The sequence below is a fragment of the Anolis carolinensis genome, chromosome 6 (genome assembly GCF_035594765.1).
Source record: "Anolis carolinensis isolate JA03-04 chromosome 6, rAnoCar3.1.pri, whole genome shotgun sequence".
NCBI lineage: Eukaryota > Metazoa > Chordata > Lepidosauria > Squamata > Dactyloidae > Anolis > Anolis carolinensis.
The window spans coordinates 48,702,745-48,722,213 of NC_085846.1; the positions used below are offsets into that span (position 1 = coordinate 48,702,745).

Genomic DNA, 19,469 nt, shown 5'->3' on the forward strand with positions numbered 1-19,469 from the left:
CAGAACAAACTAGAAAATTTCGAAAGGGAGATAAAGCAAAAATAAAGAGTCCTCCATCTGTGTAATAGACTGCTCTAGAAACTGAGGCATCAATATGCCTCATTTTTTCTTAAGAAAGATAAAAGATTCAACAAGAATGCTTCCTGTGTGGGCTAAACTTAATTATTTATTGTGTCAAAAGCGAACAGAGGGTACAAGTTGTAATGTATTTGAAAACACAAAGTTGTTTTTTTTAAAAAACAACAACAACAACAACAACAACAACTTGGCATTGTACTAAATGTCCTTTGACCAGTAACTGGCCACTTGGAGTGCCTCTGGTGTTGCTGTAAGAAGGTCTTCCATGGGCTAAATTGAAATAAGCAGAATAATTTAATTTTAATCTTACTCATGATATTTAAAGGCAAAAGCATACACTAAACCACTGCATCTTAATTTATGGGCCCTGACCCCCAATAGCTCAGTGTTGTGGTCACAAAAAATGGGAGGACTAAAAGGTTTTCTATATATTTACATGCATTTGTTAGCAATAGCATATAGTGTTTACAGTGTAGAAAATGCTTCAGCTATACTTCATAAAAAGAAAAATCAGTCTTGCAAATGATTATTTATTGTCAGAAAATGTATATATCTATATCTGGGGTTGTGTAAATGATAATGATATTGTGCATTTATCTACTTTATCTACTTTAAGCCCTCGGATTCCTTTTTACAAAAGAATTACTGCTGCTGGTTTTCTATTTTTGTACAAAATGCTTAGGACAATTGCTAAAGCTCTAAAGTTTGAGGCTTTTAAACTATATTTGAAAATGCAAATAACAATAGTCTAAATTGGGGCTTCCTAAACTGTTTTGCATTTGTGACCCCTTTCTGCCCAAGAAATGTTTATATGGCCCCAGGTATATAGATATATAAAATAGGCATAAAATCAAATGTTTACAGGTAATAAATCAGCACTTGCAAGGTTTGCCATACAGGCAGGTTGTTTTTTTTTTGTGGAGTACAACTGAAGCATTTTCTGCAGAGTTCACTGTAAACACTGCACATTGTTTCTAAGAGATTTGTGAAAATGGGTGGCATTCAGAAACCTTTTACTGTTGCCAACTTTTTCATGACTCCAGCATTGAGCAAAGGGGACCCCATTTGGGGCCAGGATCCACAGTTTAAGAAGCAGTAGTCTAAATAATACAAAAGGATAAGCTTAAAAATTATAGAGCAAATGGGATTTTTTAACTCTACAATTTAATTGTCTGTAAATGCCCGACAGCTTCCTAATTATTAAGAAAAAAGTAATTGCTCATAGCAAATCCATATTTTTCATCTCCCTCCCCAAATCTGGCATGTTTAGTACTTTATATACTTGCAACCATCTGCACTATATAACCTTTGTGCCTCTACTGTGTTTTTGCTTAATATTTCTTCGTTCACATTAATAGAAACACCTATTTCTGCAAATATCTCTTTTGTAGAGTTTGAATGAATTATAAAATCTTATAAAATCTGTTTCCCTAATAATTCATGCATTATATTTCAAAATATTGTACACAAGTTTTAAATAAACAGAGAAAGTGGGCATGATCCATTCTTGGTTAATCACTTCTTAAATTCATTTATTTCCAATAAAGACATGTGGCTAGACCTGACATATATTGAACAGAAACCTGCCTAACTTTTTCTATCTTATTAGAAGTTAGCCCACTGCCAATTGTATCAGAAGTACCGGTATTTATTTTCTGTTTTGGAAGACCAAGGCAAATCTCTTTTGAACTAAGTTTTCCAATAAAATTCTGTATTGGGGCTGTATTAGGGTCGCCATGAACGAAACTATTTGAAGGCATACAACAACAAATAATAATAATGATAATGATAAGAATAAGAATAATTTAGCAAGCGTATTTGCTTTTCTTAATGCTTTGTTTCTCTTTGTTGTAACAATGAGTTTAAATTAGTTTGATGCATAACAATAAGGGACAGTGAGAAAAATCAATCTGCAGATAATTTTGATTTTATTTTAATAAGGTCAGTAATAATCAGGGGAATGAACCAAGTAGAAAATTGTTCCCAAAGGAAAATTGAAAGTGAAGCTAATCTAATTCCCATAGGTATGACGCGATGACCTGGTAATTTCAGATATGATTTTATCATTTAGGAGTTAGCTGTCTCCTGAGCCTAGCTTCTGAACCATCTTCAATAATTTCATTGTCAGTAGCTAACACTAATAAAATTGTTTTTCCTGGAGGCTACTGTGTTAGGAAATTAATTTTATCTAATTATATGGATTGCACTCTTGCTTTTCACATTGTAATTAAAATGCAACTTGTCAGGTCCCAGCTCATTCAGCCAACTCTTTCTTCGATTCTGTTTTTTTTTTTAGAGGACAGTTCAGAAAAATGCAAAATATGTTTGCCTGGCTAATAAAAACTGCCCAGTGGATAAACGCCGTCGAAACAGATGTCAATACTGCCGATTTCAGAAGTGTCTCAGTGTCGGCATGGTAAAAGAAGGTAAAGAGTTTGGTATTTGTAACCTACACATCACATACCGAATAGCTTGAGTTTAAGAGGGTTTATTCTTACCTTAAATGTTTCTGTAGAAATAAGAAAGATCGTATTTTACTCCCTACATGTGTATACCAGAATAGAGGCATTACAGCATTGGTAGTATCTCTTTATTTCAAGTGATGAATAGATTATTCAACCACTGGAACTGGAAAAAAAACTTCTAAAAAGAAGGCGCTTCACAGCAACTGTTTAATCTATTCTCTTTGCTGTCAAACAAGGTTTCACACACTGCTCATTTCAAAAGGGATATCGGCATTATGTTGTTGTATTGTATCTACCTGTATTTGTTTAGGCTTTTTGAACTGCATGAACATTTTTCCTTTTCTATTTTTTTCCCTTCTATGAATTATAAGAAGCTATCCAGTATAATACAAATATTGTATCGCTGTAATTATTAGGAATGAAAGCTTATATCCATTTAATGATGACATTAACCCAATTACAGCTTAGTTGTATGCTGATTTGAATGGGCTAGGTCAAATGATTATCAATAAGTTTTGAGTTATTGGCATTAGTGTGTTTTCTTAAAACTTTTATTTTTAAGACTGTTTTCCATCTAGTATTTTACTGCAACAGGCAATGACAATAGAAATTATAAATATGGCCTTTCCTTCTAAGAATGAGTGGAAGGTTTCGGGTTTTTTTCTTTTTAAAAAAAATAACTTACTATTACTTGAATATTTTGAAGAGGTTACAAGTTGTATTTTAATATATTTTCTTCTCTCTGTGTGTATCTGTAGTTTACAAATTGTAATACATGGTTGCTTTCAATAGTATAATGGTGAGCGTAAAAAGTTAGATATATACCAGCACTTTCATTAAACAAGGCTGATACAGAACATTATTGCAATTTGGGGAACTACAGTAGAGTCTCACTTATCCAAGACTCGCTTATTCAAGGTTCTGGATTATCCAATGCATTTTTGTAGTCAATGTTTTCAATATATTGTGATATATTGGTGCTAAATTAGTAAATGCAGTAATTACAACATAACATTACTGCGTATTGAACTATCTTTTCTGTCAAATTTGTTGTATAATATGATGTTTTGGTGCTTAATTTGTAAAATCATAACCTAATTTGATGTTTAATAGGCTTTTCCGTAATCCCTCCTTATTATCCAAGATATTTGCTTATCCAAGGTTCTGCTGGCCCATTTAGCTTGGATAAGTAAAACTCTATTGTTTATTTATTTATTTATTTACAACATTTTTATCCCACCTTTCTCACCCGAGGGGACTCAAGGTGGCTTACAATAACTGGCAAAACTCAATGCCCAAATACAATCAATAAAAATCAACAACACATCTAAAATGATTAACAGTAATTAATAAAAACACATTATACAAGCTTAAAATATATAGTTACTCAATTCCATTCCTCCAAGAGCCTTGTACGTAGACCTTAGTTCAGACCATGTCAAATGTCAAAGGATAAAAAAACTAGTAATCTAGTAATGTAATTTAATTATGTATTCCACATTTCTCCCAATATGAGATTGAAGCTTACAGTAAAGGTTAAAACAAAACAAAGTTAAGTAAAGAATTTTAAAAAGAAGCAATCAAACACTGAGGTTACAGGTAGCATTCAATTGATGGCAGTAACAAAAAAAAAATAACAATACACAGAACACTTATTATTATAATCAGACAGTGTTTCCTTAGACTACAGGGATAATGCAGTTCCCCAGGAATGAAATTGATAAATTTGGGATGGAACACAATAAAATATATTATGGACTTTGCTCAGTACAGTATTAGTACTATTCGTACAGTAGAGTCTCACTTATCCAAGCTTCACATATCCAAGGTTCTGTATTATCCAAGGCAATCTGCCTTTTAGTAGTCATTGTTTTTGTAGTAAACGTTGCAATGTTTTGGTGCTAAATTCGTAAATATAGTAATATTACATAACATTACTGTGTATTGAACTGCTTTTTCTGTCAATTTCTTGTAAAACATGATGTTTTGGTGCTTAATTTGTAAAATCATAATGCAATTTTATGTTTAATAGGCTTTTTTCTTAATCCCTCCTTATTATCCAAGATTTTCGCTTATCCAATGTTCTCCCAGCCCGTTTATCTTGGATAAGTGAGACTCTACTGTATATACATGTTGGTATATGTAGCTAGAAAGGGAAAGAGAAGTGATCAGGAGAAAACAATATCCTTGAAATTAAGTGCAGGTAATATCAATAGGCAGTTTTGCTGTCTGATCTCATTTCCCTTCCTAATTGTCAAATTTGACCCTATAGTGTTGTAGGAATTGGTGTCCCTGAAGACTAACGGTGTTGTTGTTGTTTTTCCTTTTTCTCTCCTTGATCAGTTGTCCGCACTGACAGTTTAAAAGGGAGAAGAGGCCGACTACCTTCAAAACCAAAGAGCCCGTTGCAGCAAGAGGCTTCCCAGCCCTCCCCACCTTCGCCTCCAGTCACTATGATGAATGCTCTTGTGCGAGCTTTATCTGATTCTGCACCCAGGGAGCTTGACTATTCCAGAGTATGTTTTGTTTTGCTTCTCTCTCCCTAGAATTATTTACCAAAGAGAGTGTGTTTAATTTATGAATGTTGCAGATTGCAAATGGTTAAAACTGCCAAGTGGTCTAGGGTTTTTTTTTGCTGTGAATATTGTGACTGTGTATTGCCTAATTATATTTGATGGCAAGAAACTGATTTGGGGAAAATATGAAGGGTTTGGATGCACATATTTTTAATACAGAGATTACAGAAACATTAATTAAATCCTATCCTATTTAACTGTTAATGTTTTCTTTTTAAATGCAGTCCAGTTCTTTGAACCTTTATATATGGAAGAGGGTTCCATTTTTCAAAAAAGTGAATAAATAATGAATAGTAAGTGTTTAAATGTAGGAATAGGTTTTACAATTCATTCCTTCTTCAAATCAGCCATTTAGTTACTATTTTAAAAAGCTTATGTTTCAAATTATTCACAGGAAATCAAAGTTAGTTTCTGAAATGAAAGTCCTCATCTAAAGAAGGTGGTCTATTTCACTAATCAGCTAATCATTTTAAATTACATTTTTGACCAAACTTTAATTCAGTCTGTATATTTTATTTAAAGTACAAATGGGATGCTTGTAGTCTGATTATACAAACTGCATCAAAAGAGGGGAGAAAGAAAAGGAAGATTCATATTCTAAACTTGTTTCCTAATTACCGTATATACTTGAATATAAGCCGACCCGAATATAAGCCAAGGCACCTAATTTTACCACAAAAAAACTGGGAAAACATTGACTCCAGTATAAGCTGAGATACCAATAAAATTCCATTAATTGAAGCATCAGTAGTTTAAATGTTTTTGAATCTTTACATCAAACTGTAATTTAAGATATGAGTGTCCAAATCTGATTAAATCATTATTTTCATCTTCTTCAATGTAAATGTGTTTATTTATCCTTTTAATAACAATAGAGTGAAATAATAAATGTAATAATAATAATAATAAATGCAGTAAAATAATAAATGTAATAATAAATAGAGTGAAATAAATGTAAAAGTAACAACAATAATAGAGTAAGATAATAAATGTAATAATAATAATTAATAGAGTAAAATAATAAATGTAACAATAACAATAATAATAGAGAAAAATAATAAATATACCATATATACTTGAGTATAAGCTGACCTGAATATAAGCCCACCAGGATCTCACCCAAGTATGAGGAGGTTTTTTTTTTTCAGTCCTAAAAAAGGCTGAAAAACTAGGCTTATACTCGAGTATACACAGTAACTTTTTTATGTCTTACTGTAATACTGATGATGACAATGTATTCGTAGATTTTTGTGTTCATTCTACTCATTGTAGATTCCATTCATTGCAGTTAGTTTATACATAAGATTTTCAGTTCTTTATGTATTCAAGGATTCTAAATCCACCAATTTGAACATTCATAGCTTGTGTGTGTGTGTGTGTTTCAAAAAGCAAACTTTAATCGTGCCATTATATATAAGGGACACCACTTTACTACCCCATTGTATATAATGGAAGTGGAGCATCGATAGATTTTGGTATCCTCAAGGCACTGAATGTTGCCTTTTTGTTTGGAAGCCGTCCTGAGTCCCCTGAGGAGATAGGGCAGTCTATAAATAAATTTATTATTATTATCCATGAGGGATCCTGGAACCAAATGTTAGCAGACACCAAGGGCCCATTGTAATTCAAGCTTTAAAATCAGCATTAACAGGTTTCAGCTGGTTGTTAAGTAACGTGTTGATTTCAGTCTAATCTTGAAATGGAAATTAATCACCATATATAATGGAACAATTCAAAGTAGAAAGAACTGTACAAACCAGTGGTTTTTAATAGCACATCACAAACTTATATATTTTATGCAAATTGTTCTCTAAAGCTGCTCGTACATAATGAAATTGTTAGGAAAATAATCCTTTTATCAACATGCTGGTTCTCAGTGGCAAATATTTATAGGAAATAGTGGTAATTGGAATGAATGATTCTGATTATTTCAAATTTTAGCCTGCAATGTAATCATTTTTTACTATCTGATTGCTTGCAGTGGACCCTAGAGGTCTGGCTTTACTTCATTATATAAGCTTTTAGTAGTCAGCACTGCTTAGCAGCACTGATAACTTTTTATTAAGTAGAATTTACTTAATAGAATGTTGTAAAAGAACAAGTGGAATTGAATATGCTGAAATTGAAGGAAACAATCAGATATTTCATGATTTCCTCAATTCTCCTGACATGCAGCATAAATGTAGGTTTGTTGGATTAGAATCAGCCCTTACAAAATGTCTGACGATGTCTGCAACAATTATGCTGTGAAATATGGGATCTTTAATATACATTAAGTCTAGAACAAATCTGGAACACTATTTTATTTTGAATAATTGTATAATATGAAGGAACGTATGTTCAAATTCCATATGAAGCATTTTGACTTGTTGCTATCTTATGTTTTAGGGCTGGTATTAATTTACAACCTCATAGTAACAGTATATTTAGAAGCTTGCTTTCAAAATGCTGTCACTAGGAAGACACTCTTTAAAGGGCATGGGCCTAATCTGGGTCTCCCACCTGTTTGTGCCCTGGTGTGATTTCATTTCAGACTTGTATAACTATGTTAAGGTGATGAGCATCTTGACCCAAATGGAAAGCCTTTGTTCAGGCCAGTGCTTACTGACTTCATGAAGATTCTACCATTAATTGTGATTTGGAGACACCATAATTTTTGGAAAAAGACATTTGCATAGAGCTAAATGCTACAAGGAAAATTGTGTTTCCAGCTCTCATAATGCTGAATTTGGGTGTAATTATTTGCAAGGCAGCATTAACATTTTGCTCTAGTACCTGTTAGGGCAATTCACCCTGCCCAGTCCTCACATAAGACTTCAAACCAAAGGAATAGCCACATGTTAGTGTATTGCTCCAGGTTTGCATTTTCAATGGAGAACTGTAGCACTCAAGAAGATGTAAGCCTTATCTCACTTTTGCTCTTAGTCCTATTTTGACATATGTGGGACCGGAATCTCAAGTTTGCCTGTGGTGCCATTTTGTTGGGAGTGCAGTTGAGGTGCTCTCGGGTGCGCGCGCATGCGTGCATGCGTGCTCACCCCCGCCTCCTCTCGGCTTCGGCCTGGGCCCTCTCGCAGGCTGAAGCCTAGTGGGCCCAGAAACTAAGCCGAGAGGAGGCTGGGAGTGCACGCGCATGCACACATAAACGCGCTCCCAGACACGCACCCCACCGCCTCCTCTCGGCTTTGGTCTCTGGGCCCGCTAGGCTTCGGGGCCTGCGCCTGGCCTTCGGGGCCAGGCCCACACCTATGGCAGGCATCCTCAGAGGTTGTGAGGTCTGTTGAAAGCTAGGTGAGTGGGGTTAATATATCTGTGGGAAGTCCAGGGTGGGAGAAAGAGCTCTTGTCTGTTTGAGGCTAGTGTGAATGTTGCAATTGGCCAGCTTGATTAGCATTTAATGGCCTTGCAGATTCAAATCCTGGCTGCTTCCTCCCTGGGTGCATCCTTGGTTGGGAGGTGTTAGCTGGCCCTGATTGTTTCCTGTCTGGAATTCCCCTGTTTTCAGAGTGTTGTTCTTTATTTAGGCTTTTCCTTAATCCCTCCTTATTATCCAACATTTTCCCTTATCCAGCGCTTTTATTTTTCAGTGATTGGTTTGGGGGGGGGGGTTTCCAAAATTCTGTTCGCCTACACTTGAAAATTACCTTGGGCCTGTCCTGGTTTCGCTATAGCATACATCATCCCTGATCGACCTGGCTTTGGCTGATGGGAGATACAGTTCACCATGATGTGGAAGATTGCATGTTGCCTGCCCAAGTACAAATAATATTATCATGTGAAAAGAATGCAATGTGCATTTTAGAATTTGTAAAAAAAATTATAGTCAGTGTTGTGTATGTGTGCATAGTGTTCATTCCATAACTGTCCAGAGCCTAAGCAAGATAGTCAACACTGCTGCCTTGCCACCAGAACCATCCCCAACGGGTTGCTATTCTTCCCTAAGCCAACCTTCATCCTGTGTGTCTGCCTAAGCATAACCCTGACAGGTCCAACATGAAAAACAGTAGTGATGGATACTGTCTTGTTTAGCCTGTCATATACCTGTCAGAAGGATTTTTAAAATGGCAATCCTCAAAAAGCTGAGAGGATTACAAAATGCTTCCCCTTGCTTTTTCTGTAATATGCTTTTTAGCTGCGAAAATTGGGTAAGAATCATCTAACACGTCACATGTTGTCAGGATTCTTTGTCGTAAGCTGTGCTAGCTAGGGCTGATGGGGCTTACAATCCAACCACGTGAGGATGGTTGCATGATTCCCACTCCAGGCTAAAATGATACAGCTACCGGATATTTAGGTCAGTATCTCAACAAGAAGTCATTTCTATAGTCTACTGGGAAATGAGGAAGCCCTGAGACTGCAGGAAATACTTTGAAGTGACTGACCAAGGCACGGATGAGAATCATACCACGTTGCAGCTGTTGTTGAAATGCAGCTACCAGCATCCCATACCATTCTAAATGATGGGTGATGCTGCTGGGACATGTAGTCCAACAACAGCTGCAGGGCTGCATGATTCCTACTTCTATAATGCGGACTACAAAATAAGGATTGTACACATAGGTTTGTGATTGTATCTCTATCTTTTATGTCCATCTTACCTTCTTTTCAAAAGCATTGCTTGGAAATGTACCTTTTCTTGTTTGAGATGTCAACCAAAAATGCACAAGTAGAATTTCATCAGTTTAATTCAACTTGATGGCACTGGCAAAACTCTTTCAATCATCTGGTTTACACACTGCATTGTGTAGCCAGGGCTGTAGCTGGGGGGGGGGGGGGGGTGTTAACATTTCAAGTAAAAAAAACCTGGTTTACTCATAAGTTGGTTAACCAGTTAAAATTCATAAATAAATCAGGTTTCAGGCAGGAGGGTTGAACACTTTCAGGGGGTTGCTTATCCAACGTTCTGGATTATCCAACGCATTTTTGTAGTCAATGTTTTCAATACACCGTGATATTTTGGTACTAAATTCGTAAATACAGTAATTACTACATAGCATTACTGCATATTGAACTACCTTTTCTGTCAGATTTGTTGTATGACATGATGTTTTGGTGCTTATTATCCAACATATTAGCTTATCCAACGTTCTGCTGGCCCGTTTACGTTGGATAAGCGAGACTCTACTGCAGGGGTCCCCAAACTTTTTAAACTGGGGGCCAGTTTACTGTCCCTCAGACTGTTGGAGGGCCGGACTACAGTTTTTTTAAAAACTACGAACAAATGTATATGCACACTACACCTATCTCATGAGCCTGCTTTTGGCTAATAAGATGGTCAATGTCCAGTTCCATATTTGATCCCCCAGGCAGGAATCAGCCAGGCCTTGAAGCTGCAAGGCTTTTCAATATTAATCAAGGTGGTCAATTGAAACATTCACATTGGCCTTTAACAGAGAAGAGTTTTTTTCTCCCACCCTGGACCTTCCACAGATATATAAACCTTCCTTGCCTAGTTTCCAACAGACCTCACAGCTTCAAAGAAATTTAGCAATGTGTTTCCTTTAGGAATACTGCTGTATGACTACTATTACAACAGCAGCAGCAGCAACAACAAAAAATACTAATAATAGTATGATAAAGCTCAACTCAGTATTTCTCTTTTTTTCAGAGGCCCCTTCCACACAGCCCTATATCCCAGAATATCAAGGCAGAAAATCCCACATTATCTGAGTGTGGACTCAGATAACCCAGTTCAAAGCAGATATTGTGGGATTTTCTGCCTTGATGTTTTGGGATATAGGGCTGTGTGGAAGGGCCTGTAATATGTGAAGAAAGGTGACTTAGGCCCCTTCCACACAGCTGTATAAAATCCCACATTATTTGCTTTGAACTGGGTTATATGCCAGTGTGGACCCAGATAACCCAGTTCAAAGCAGATATTGTGGATTATCTGCCTTGATATTGTGGGTCACATGGCTGTGTGGAAGGGCCCTTAGTGGCTAAATGCATTGCGTAATTATAGCAGAGTGATGTCACTTTACCTGCCTTGGTTCCATCCTATGAAACACTGGGATCTATAGTTTGGTTTATAACCATTTCCCATGTTGATCACCTTTGCCTGGACACCTCCACTGTGTCAATATACTGCATTTCCTGGGTTGACTTACTAGAAGCAGCTTTGTTTAACCCAGTCTGGGAAAGACGCCTGTGGCTTTTGTGGCTTTCCCCCAAAAGTTTGATTTCATATTATTTTGTTTTATCCTATTTTCCCTTGCAGTTTTTTATATTAATTTTCAATTTCCTCATAATCTATTGCAGTGTGGGAGGAGAATTGTATAATTATGTTATACAACCAATTTTAAATTACTTTATAGCAATTTTTGACATGCTAAATGCCCCTAGTTGATTCCTGTCTGATATGGGTTGAAATTCTGTGTTCTTCTTGAATTGGAAGGCTTTTAGTGATTGTTAAGAAAGGTTGTTGTGAGTTTTACAGCCTGTCTGGCTATGCTCCAGAAGCATTCTCCCCTGACATTTCGCCCACATCTATGGCAGGCATCCTCAGAGCCTCTGAGGATGCCTGCCATAGATGTGGGTGAAATGTCAGGTCAGAATGCTTCTGGAGCATGGCCAGACAGCCCGGAAAACTCACAGCAGCCCAGTGATCCCAGCCATGAAAGCCTTCAAAACAATGTTTGTCTTGATGACTGAAGCAGCGGGCGGGGGAGGGACTTTAGGGGCCCACTCGCCGTTCTCCTTTTCCTCTCCTTTCTTCCTCATCTTCCAAAGCGGCGGGCAGAGGAGGGCCCGCTCGTCTTGTCCTCCTATTCCTATTCCTCTCCTGCCTTCTCTTCCAAAGCGATGGTGGAGGCTGCTTCGGGAGAAGAGGAAGGAAGGCGAGGAAAAGGAGGAGAGCGAGCAGGTCCTAAAGTCCCTCCTCTGCTCGCCTGCTGCCAAGCCAGTAGAAGCAGCACAGCTTAAGAAGAAGCAGTACAGTAGCAGCAGCAGCCTTCCTCCTCTTGGCTGTTCCTCCCTCCCGCCCAGGGTAGGCCGCGGGCCGGATAGATGGCCTCAGGGGGCCTCATGTGGCCCGCGGGCCTTAGTTTGGGGACCCCTGCTCTACTGTAATGTACAGATTTAACTCTAGTGAGAGTTCAGAGCAGGTATGCCAGTGCTGAGAGTTTGTATATTTTCAATTCTTTGGTAGCTTTTTTTTAAAAAAACTCATTTTCCACATATAACATTAGCAACAATGTATTGATGAAATTAAGCAAGTAACATTTCTCCCCTAACTTGATATAGGGAAAACTTTACTGGTGGTTAGTATTTAAAAAATGAGCCCCGGTGGTGCAGCGGATTAAACCGCTGAGCTGCTGAACTTGCTGATTGAAAAATCGGCAGTTTGAATCTGGGGATCAGGGTGAGCTCCCACTGTTAGCCGCAGCTTCTGCCAACCTAGCCGTTCAAAAACATGCAAACGTTAGTAGATGAATAGGTACCAGGGCCGGCCCCACCATAGAGGCCACGTGACGCCGCCGCCTCGGGCGCAGGTCCCGGGGGGCGCCGTCAGGCTGGGAGGGAGGCGGGGCACCGCTCTGACGGTACGCCGCCGCCCGACCAGTGCGCCCTGGCCTTGTGGCTCCCTCTTTCGCCGCCCGGGAAGGGGAGGAGGGATCCCCTCCTCCCCTCCCCGGGCGGCGAAGCCTGCTTCTTTCGCCGCCCGGGAAGGGGAGGAGGGATCCCCTCCTTCCCTCCCCGGGCGGTGAAGCCGGCTTCTTTCGCCGCCCGGGAAGGGGAGGAGGGGAGCGAGACTCTACTGTACTACCAAAAATGCTATTTCTTTTTCACAACATTCCAGTTATAATAAATGACACACCTTTTAAACAATGGAAAAAAGACTTAACTAGATACATATGGCAAAGCGAGAGGCCTAGAATTAAAACCAAGATTCTGCAGAATGAAATGCAAAGGGGTTAGGTAAAGAGAAATGTGTACAGTGGTTGGGATGGGAAAACTCATCAATAGCTCCTTGTATAGCTGCTATTCCACTAATGCCTCTGTTTGAGGGAATCTTCTACTGCAGTTGACTTATTCTGGCAGTCATAATGCCCCTTCTCCCCCTCGCTATTCCCAAGCAGGTTGAGGTTGCTTATATTCATTTTTCCTTTAATGTTTCTTTTTCTTTATTGTTTATCTGTAATTGTGCAACCATAGCAAAATAATGAAAAAATTGAAAAGTACAAATGTGCTGGGTAGGTCACAGATGAGCAGGAAGGCGAGGTTAGTGAAGCAGTGTGGAAGAATGATTATAGGATTTTGCACCACCAAAGCAGCATTGTAGTACGATTGCAAAGAAGTGTGATAGTAATTATTTCAATGCAATCCAATTACTGCAAGATAACAGGCTAGTGTAATAAAATCGCAAATTACTATTGCTGGGAGCTACAATCCCCAAGTCAAATAACTGTAGCATAGGGCAACCAGATATTATTATTATTGTTGTTGTTGTTGTTGTTGTTGTTGTTGACACAACGACATTGTATGACACAGCAAACAAGATAGATATGTTGGATTTCGTATCACAAAATCACAAGTTGAACACTTCCCAAGTGTTTAGGACTGTGTGATGTATTTTCGGATGATGTGCGCAGATCCCAGTAGGGTGGCATTTTGCAGTTGGCAGATTGTAATTTTGTCAATGTCTATTGTTTCCAAATGCTGGCTGAGATCTTCTGGCACGGCACCCAATGTGCCGATCACCACCGGGACCACCTGTACTGGTTTCTGCCAGAGTCTTTGAAGTTCAGTCTTGAGGTCCTGATAGCGGCTGAGTTTTTCCTGTTGTTTTTCGTCAATGCGACTGTCACCTGGGATGGTGACATCAATGATCCGAACCTTTTTCTTTTTCACAACTGTGAAGTCTGGTGTGTTGTGTTCCAGAACTTTGTCAGTCTGGATTCGGATGTCCCATAGTATCTTTGCGTGCTCATTTTCCAATACTTGTGCAGGTTTGTGATCCCACCAATTCTTTACTGCAGGGAGGTGGTACTTGAGGCATAAGTTCCAATGAATCATTTGGGCCACATAGTTGTGCCTCTGTTTGTAGTCAGTCTGTGCTATTTTCTTACAGCAGCTGAGGATATGATCAATGGTTTCGTCAGCTTCCTTGCACAGTCTGCATTTTGGATCATCAGCTGATTTTTCGATCTTGGCCTTAATTGCATTTGTTCTGATGGCTTGCTCCTGGGCTGCAAGGATCAGGCCTTCTGTATTATTATTATTATTATTATTATTATTATTATTATTATTATTATTATTATTATTGCTTTTCAGAGCTATATTATCAAATGGCTTCTAATATGTAAAAATCCAATGCCATTTTTAGTTGGGGGGATTTGTGGGTTGGAATCCTGTTGTACAAAGGCTGTGGGACAGTGGCCTGCCCTGAAGAAAGAAAGATGTTGGGAAAAGAAATAGGCTGTTTGAAGCCAGCAGATGAAATCTGCCTCTTCATGCTGCCACTGCATGACCATGGAAAAGTACAACTGTTTGTGAGAAGCAACAACAGGATTCTGTTGAGCAAAACCTGCTCTTAAATATATTCAAGGCATGCTTATTATTCAAGCACGTTGAACATCATTTCAGTTATATACGAAGAACTTTGCATACCATAAAATGGCTTAGAGAGGTCACTCCTCTGGAAATTGTAAGGTCCTCCTGGATGATTTTATGGTGTGCTTTGGCTGGAAGCCCAAATACATTGTTCATTTCAGGTAACAACATAGGATTCTGAACCTGTCTGAATGATGGCAACATGTTGCTCTTTCACAAAGTTACTAACAGTTTAACAAATTATCAAGATATCATGTTTTACTAAACGTTTTGAGCCAGAAACAAATCTAAAAAAAACAAAAACCACTGCAAATGGAGAATATCTCATTAGGCCTTATGCTGTAGGGTTCCCATCTTGGGAATGAAGAAGGATATGAGCTGTTTGTATGTTGGGGTGGAATCTAGCCACAATCATTGGAAACTCTGTGCCATGCCTCTCAAGTGATAAGTGTTTCATTCATTGACAGTTCATGGTTGCAAAGATATAGAGATTTCAAATTGGGCCAATCTTTTTGAAGCACCTTGTACATCTGCATTACTATGGTATTTTTTCATATTTTCTATTACAGTAGAATCTCACTTATCTAAGCTAAATGGGCCAGCAGAACCTTGGATAAGTGAATATCTTGGATAATAAGGAGGGATTAAGGAAAAGTCTATTAAACATCAAATTAGGTTATGATTTTACAAATTAAGCACCAAAACAGCATGTTATACAACAAATTTGACAGAAAAGGTAGTTCAGTACACAGTAATGTTATGTTGTAATTACTGTATTTACGAATTTAGCACCAAAATATCATGATATATTGAAAACATTGACTACAAAAATGCCTTGGATAATCCAGGACCTTGGATAAGCGAGTCTTGGATAAGTGAGACTCTACTGTATTGGGAAAACCTTCTAACTCCTGAACCTTTTACAAAGTTCCTTGCAGAAAAATCAAAGCTAAAAAGTAATATGCTGCAAACAGAATTATCTGTAGGAGTTACTTCTTTCATAATAGTTATAATTAAGTTACTTCTCACAAGTAATGTAATAGTGTCTTTACTTTAAGATATGCCAGGAATGTCTGTCCTTTTGGATATATCTGATAAGTTCAATGCATTTTTAAAAATATCTTGAGTAGAATCTTTTAAAGGTTTTATATCATCATTGTATAAACCTTATATCTTAACAAAAGACAAGTAAGGAGTAACATAAAGGTGATACAGTAGAGTCTCACTTATCCAACGTTCTGGATTATCCAACGCATTTTTGTAGTCAATATTTTCAATGCATTGTGATATTTTGGTGCTAAATTCATAAATACAGTAATTACTACATAGCATTAATGTGTAATGAACTACTTTTTCTGTCAAATTTGTTGTATAACATTATGTTTTGGTGCTTAATTTGTAAAATCATAACCTATTTTGATGTTTAATAGGCTTTTCTTAATCTCTCCTTATTATCCAACATATTCGCTTATCCAACGTTCTGCCGGCCCGTTTATGTTGGATAAATGAGACTTTACTGTAGTTTGAACTGCAGTATATTGGTTAGTGTTGACTCATAAAATGCAGACTGAACTGCATTGAACCGGATCATATGAGTCTACACTGCCAGTTCAATGCAGTTAATCTGCATTCTGAAACTGGATTATATGGCAGTATAGATGGGATCTATTTAATCCATAAAACGGGGGAATGGAGTGACTAAATGATTATTATTTTTTTGCTGTTTTTATTCTCATTGGTAAGAGCTGGCACACTTTCAAGCATGATGCAGCCAGGACTTAGAAGCAAGAGTTTGGTCCGTCTATTTATAAAATAACTTTTATTCTGCCCTTCTAGTATTTCTATACCACTCAGAGTAGATAAAAACAATTAAAACCAGTAGAATACAACAAAATTAATGACAACAACAAACAATATAAAGGAGATTTTTTAAAAATCAAATTAAGTTCACCAAATCAAACACTTACCAAAACAGGATGTTATTTTTCATACTTAGGAATAATCTTTGTTATCTTGTGTCTTTATGTAAAATTATCGTTCATTACGTTTGCGTATAACATAAAACGAACTTGCTCATGTATAAAGGTTATGTGTTTTTACTATAAATAATTGACTATAAAGGATTGAGAAAGATGATTTCCTCCCATATATATATCTTTTCTGTTCTTTTCATTTTAGTACTGTTCCACTGAGCAAGCTTCTGCAGGTACAGATGCAGAACATGTACAACAGTTCTATAATATTCTTACTGCCTCCATTGACATATCCAGAAGCTGGGCAGAAAAAATTCCAGGATTTACAGATCTCCCAAAGGAAGATCAAACTCTTCTCATAGAATCAGCTTTTTTGGAGCTACTTGTATTGAGACTGTCAATCAGGTAAATCTGAAAATCAACTCTGAAATTATCGTCGTTTTGTAATATTTTCACAAACACTGATATTTCCAAACTACGTTTAAAAAGAATTTATGACACCTCAGGTCTGTTAAGATTCCTTCCTTTAGAGATAGCCGGAATTTCTAACATCTTGACTTGTTGCCATGTAATGCAGTTTCAGAATGCAGATTAACTTCATTACTGTATTATATGAGTCTACCTTGCCATATAATCCAGTTCAGTGCAGTTAATCTGCATTCAGAAACTGGATTATATGTCAGCGTAGAAGGGGCCTGTATTTCATGACACTGTAGCCTAAAAGTCAGAAAGGAGTCTGCTAGCCCATTTTCTTTTTCTACTCAGAAAGATCTACTTTCATGACGGAAAGTTGAAAGATTTGAATATGAATCAGAAAGAATATAGTGAAACTTTTAATATGTGATCTGCTGTTTTTATAAGACCAATTCAAAGACTGCAGTCCTTAACATGCTTGCGAATATTAATACTATTTAACAAAGGAGTTTCTTCCAAAGTAAACATCTTTAGAATCACGTTTTCTACACTCTGTAATTCACTGAGAGTGCTAACAAGTTGTTTTTAAGCATGTATGAACTGTTTATAAGAGGATGAAGAACCGATTTGTAAAATAATTTTAGAGACCTATAATTCTATTGACAAGTGTTGAAGAAATACTGTCTCTCTTCTCTAGTTTCAAAAACCAATGTTTTTATGTTTTGTGCATAGGCTGGAGTGCATGCCTAATAAAGTACTGTATTTTGAAGCATTTGGCATGTAGGACCTCAAGTGTTTCATTTATTAAATATATTCTTGGATATGTGTTTATTTCCTCCCTGAAAAGATAGTATATTTCTAAACTTAAGATGTATCATGCATCCATGGATTTGTGTTGAAATGTTAAATGTGTGCTTTTAAGAATATCATATGCCCACTTATTCATAAATTGTATCTCTCACCTTATTTCTTTTCTCCTCCTTTGAAGATCTGACACTGCTGAAGATAAATTTGTTTTCTGCAATGGACTTGTGCTTCATAGACTTCAGTGCCTTCGTGGATTTGGGGAGTGGCTCGACTCAATTAAAGACTTTTCCTTAAATTTACAGAGCCTCAGCCTTGACATCCCAGCCTTAGCATGCTTATCAGCTCTAAGTATGATTACAGGTAACAGTTATTTTGATTTTTTTTAATTGTCATTGTTTTTACGAATAATAGCACATTTGAGCAAATTTAAATTCCAGTTTATATAATTCATAATAGGCTGTGTTATTGTATGCAAAATACAGTTTTCTATAAAAATATTGTTTTGCATAAACTGAGTTTTTAGACAAAATATTCTCTAAGTGAAAAATAATTTTGAATGGTTGACAGATCTCCTAATATTGTCCAACAAGGGGAAATATTGGAATGCAAGAGCAAATGGAAGCAAGTAAAGATTTGCATCCCTATTCTTTACATTATATATGATTTCATAATATATGGCATTCAGTGCTAGAAGATACTGTGATGTCTTAGGCACATTTGTACAGACCACTTAGGCCAATTTGGGAGAAACCGTTTTTGTTGTGTGGATGATTAGATGACATGTCTGAAACAGATTCAAACCCAGGAAGGTGATTATATTAACCATGGAAGATGGCCTTAAACTGGTTCCAGAATCCACATTATCTCTGGCTTCACAGCACCAGACATAGTGTTTTTTTCCCCATTTCCGATCGAGATGTACACCAGAACTCTGGAGGCATAAAAGACAAAAAAAGAAGAAGGAGGGAGTGACAGCAGTGGAGGAAATCAATTAATTGTCATAGGGGATCAATTGGCCCCCTGCCGCCCAGCTATGCCCTTGAGGTGTTTTAAAGCAGCCCCACAGTCCCCTTAATCTGAATTTTAAAATGTGCTTCAATACGGGCAGGTGTCAACAAAGTGCTTTGTATTCTGGAGAAACCATTTTGCCATGCAATGTGGTTTAGATTTAGGGCTCGCTGAATAGCAATATAGGGATTAACTCGGACTTTCTCCCAACTTTTCTTGATGTGCTTTAAAGGCCTTAATTTGTGTTGCAGGATGCTTTGGTGATGTGCTTTTTCTAGGCACCACAGTTTGTAGCTAGCTAGCTAGTTAGCTGGTCAGTGTAAATGTTCCCTCAAATTACTTTAAAATAAGATTAAAAAGAATCAGACATAGTACATCACTGAATACCAATTAGGAGAGAACATAAAACAGGCTAAATACCCAGTTTTTGCCTGGATTTTATGTGAACTAGGATGATAGATGATAGATCCTTAGATTTGGGTTAGCAGGACTGTTCTTAAGTCCTCTTATTAATACCTGCAATCAATCTGACTATTCATCATACATTTGTTAGAAATTGAATTTTAGAAGCTTCTTATACAGGGAGTATAATTTAT

General features: G+C 37.2%; 1 protein-coding gene across 2 annotated transcripts in view; it reads left to right on the plus strand.

The window, feature by feature from the left end:
* The window catches only part of nr4a3 (nuclear receptor subfamily 4 group A member 3), a 43,177-nt gene that overhangs the window by 14,301 nt on the left and 9,407 nt on the right, over positions 1-19,469 (plus strand). For both annotated transcript variants that reach the window (XM_016994465.2, XM_008112966.3), the window contains 4 exons: positions 2,375-2,504; positions 4,887-5,059; positions 16,850-17,049; positions 18,047-18,225. In XM_016994465.2, coding sequence (XP_016849954.2) covers positions 2,375-2,504; positions 4,887-5,059; positions 16,850-17,049; positions 18,047-18,225 — 682 coding nt within the window. The remainder of the gene's footprint in view (positions 1-2,374; positions 2,505-4,886; positions 5,060-16,849; positions 17,050-18,046; positions 18,226-19,469) is intronic.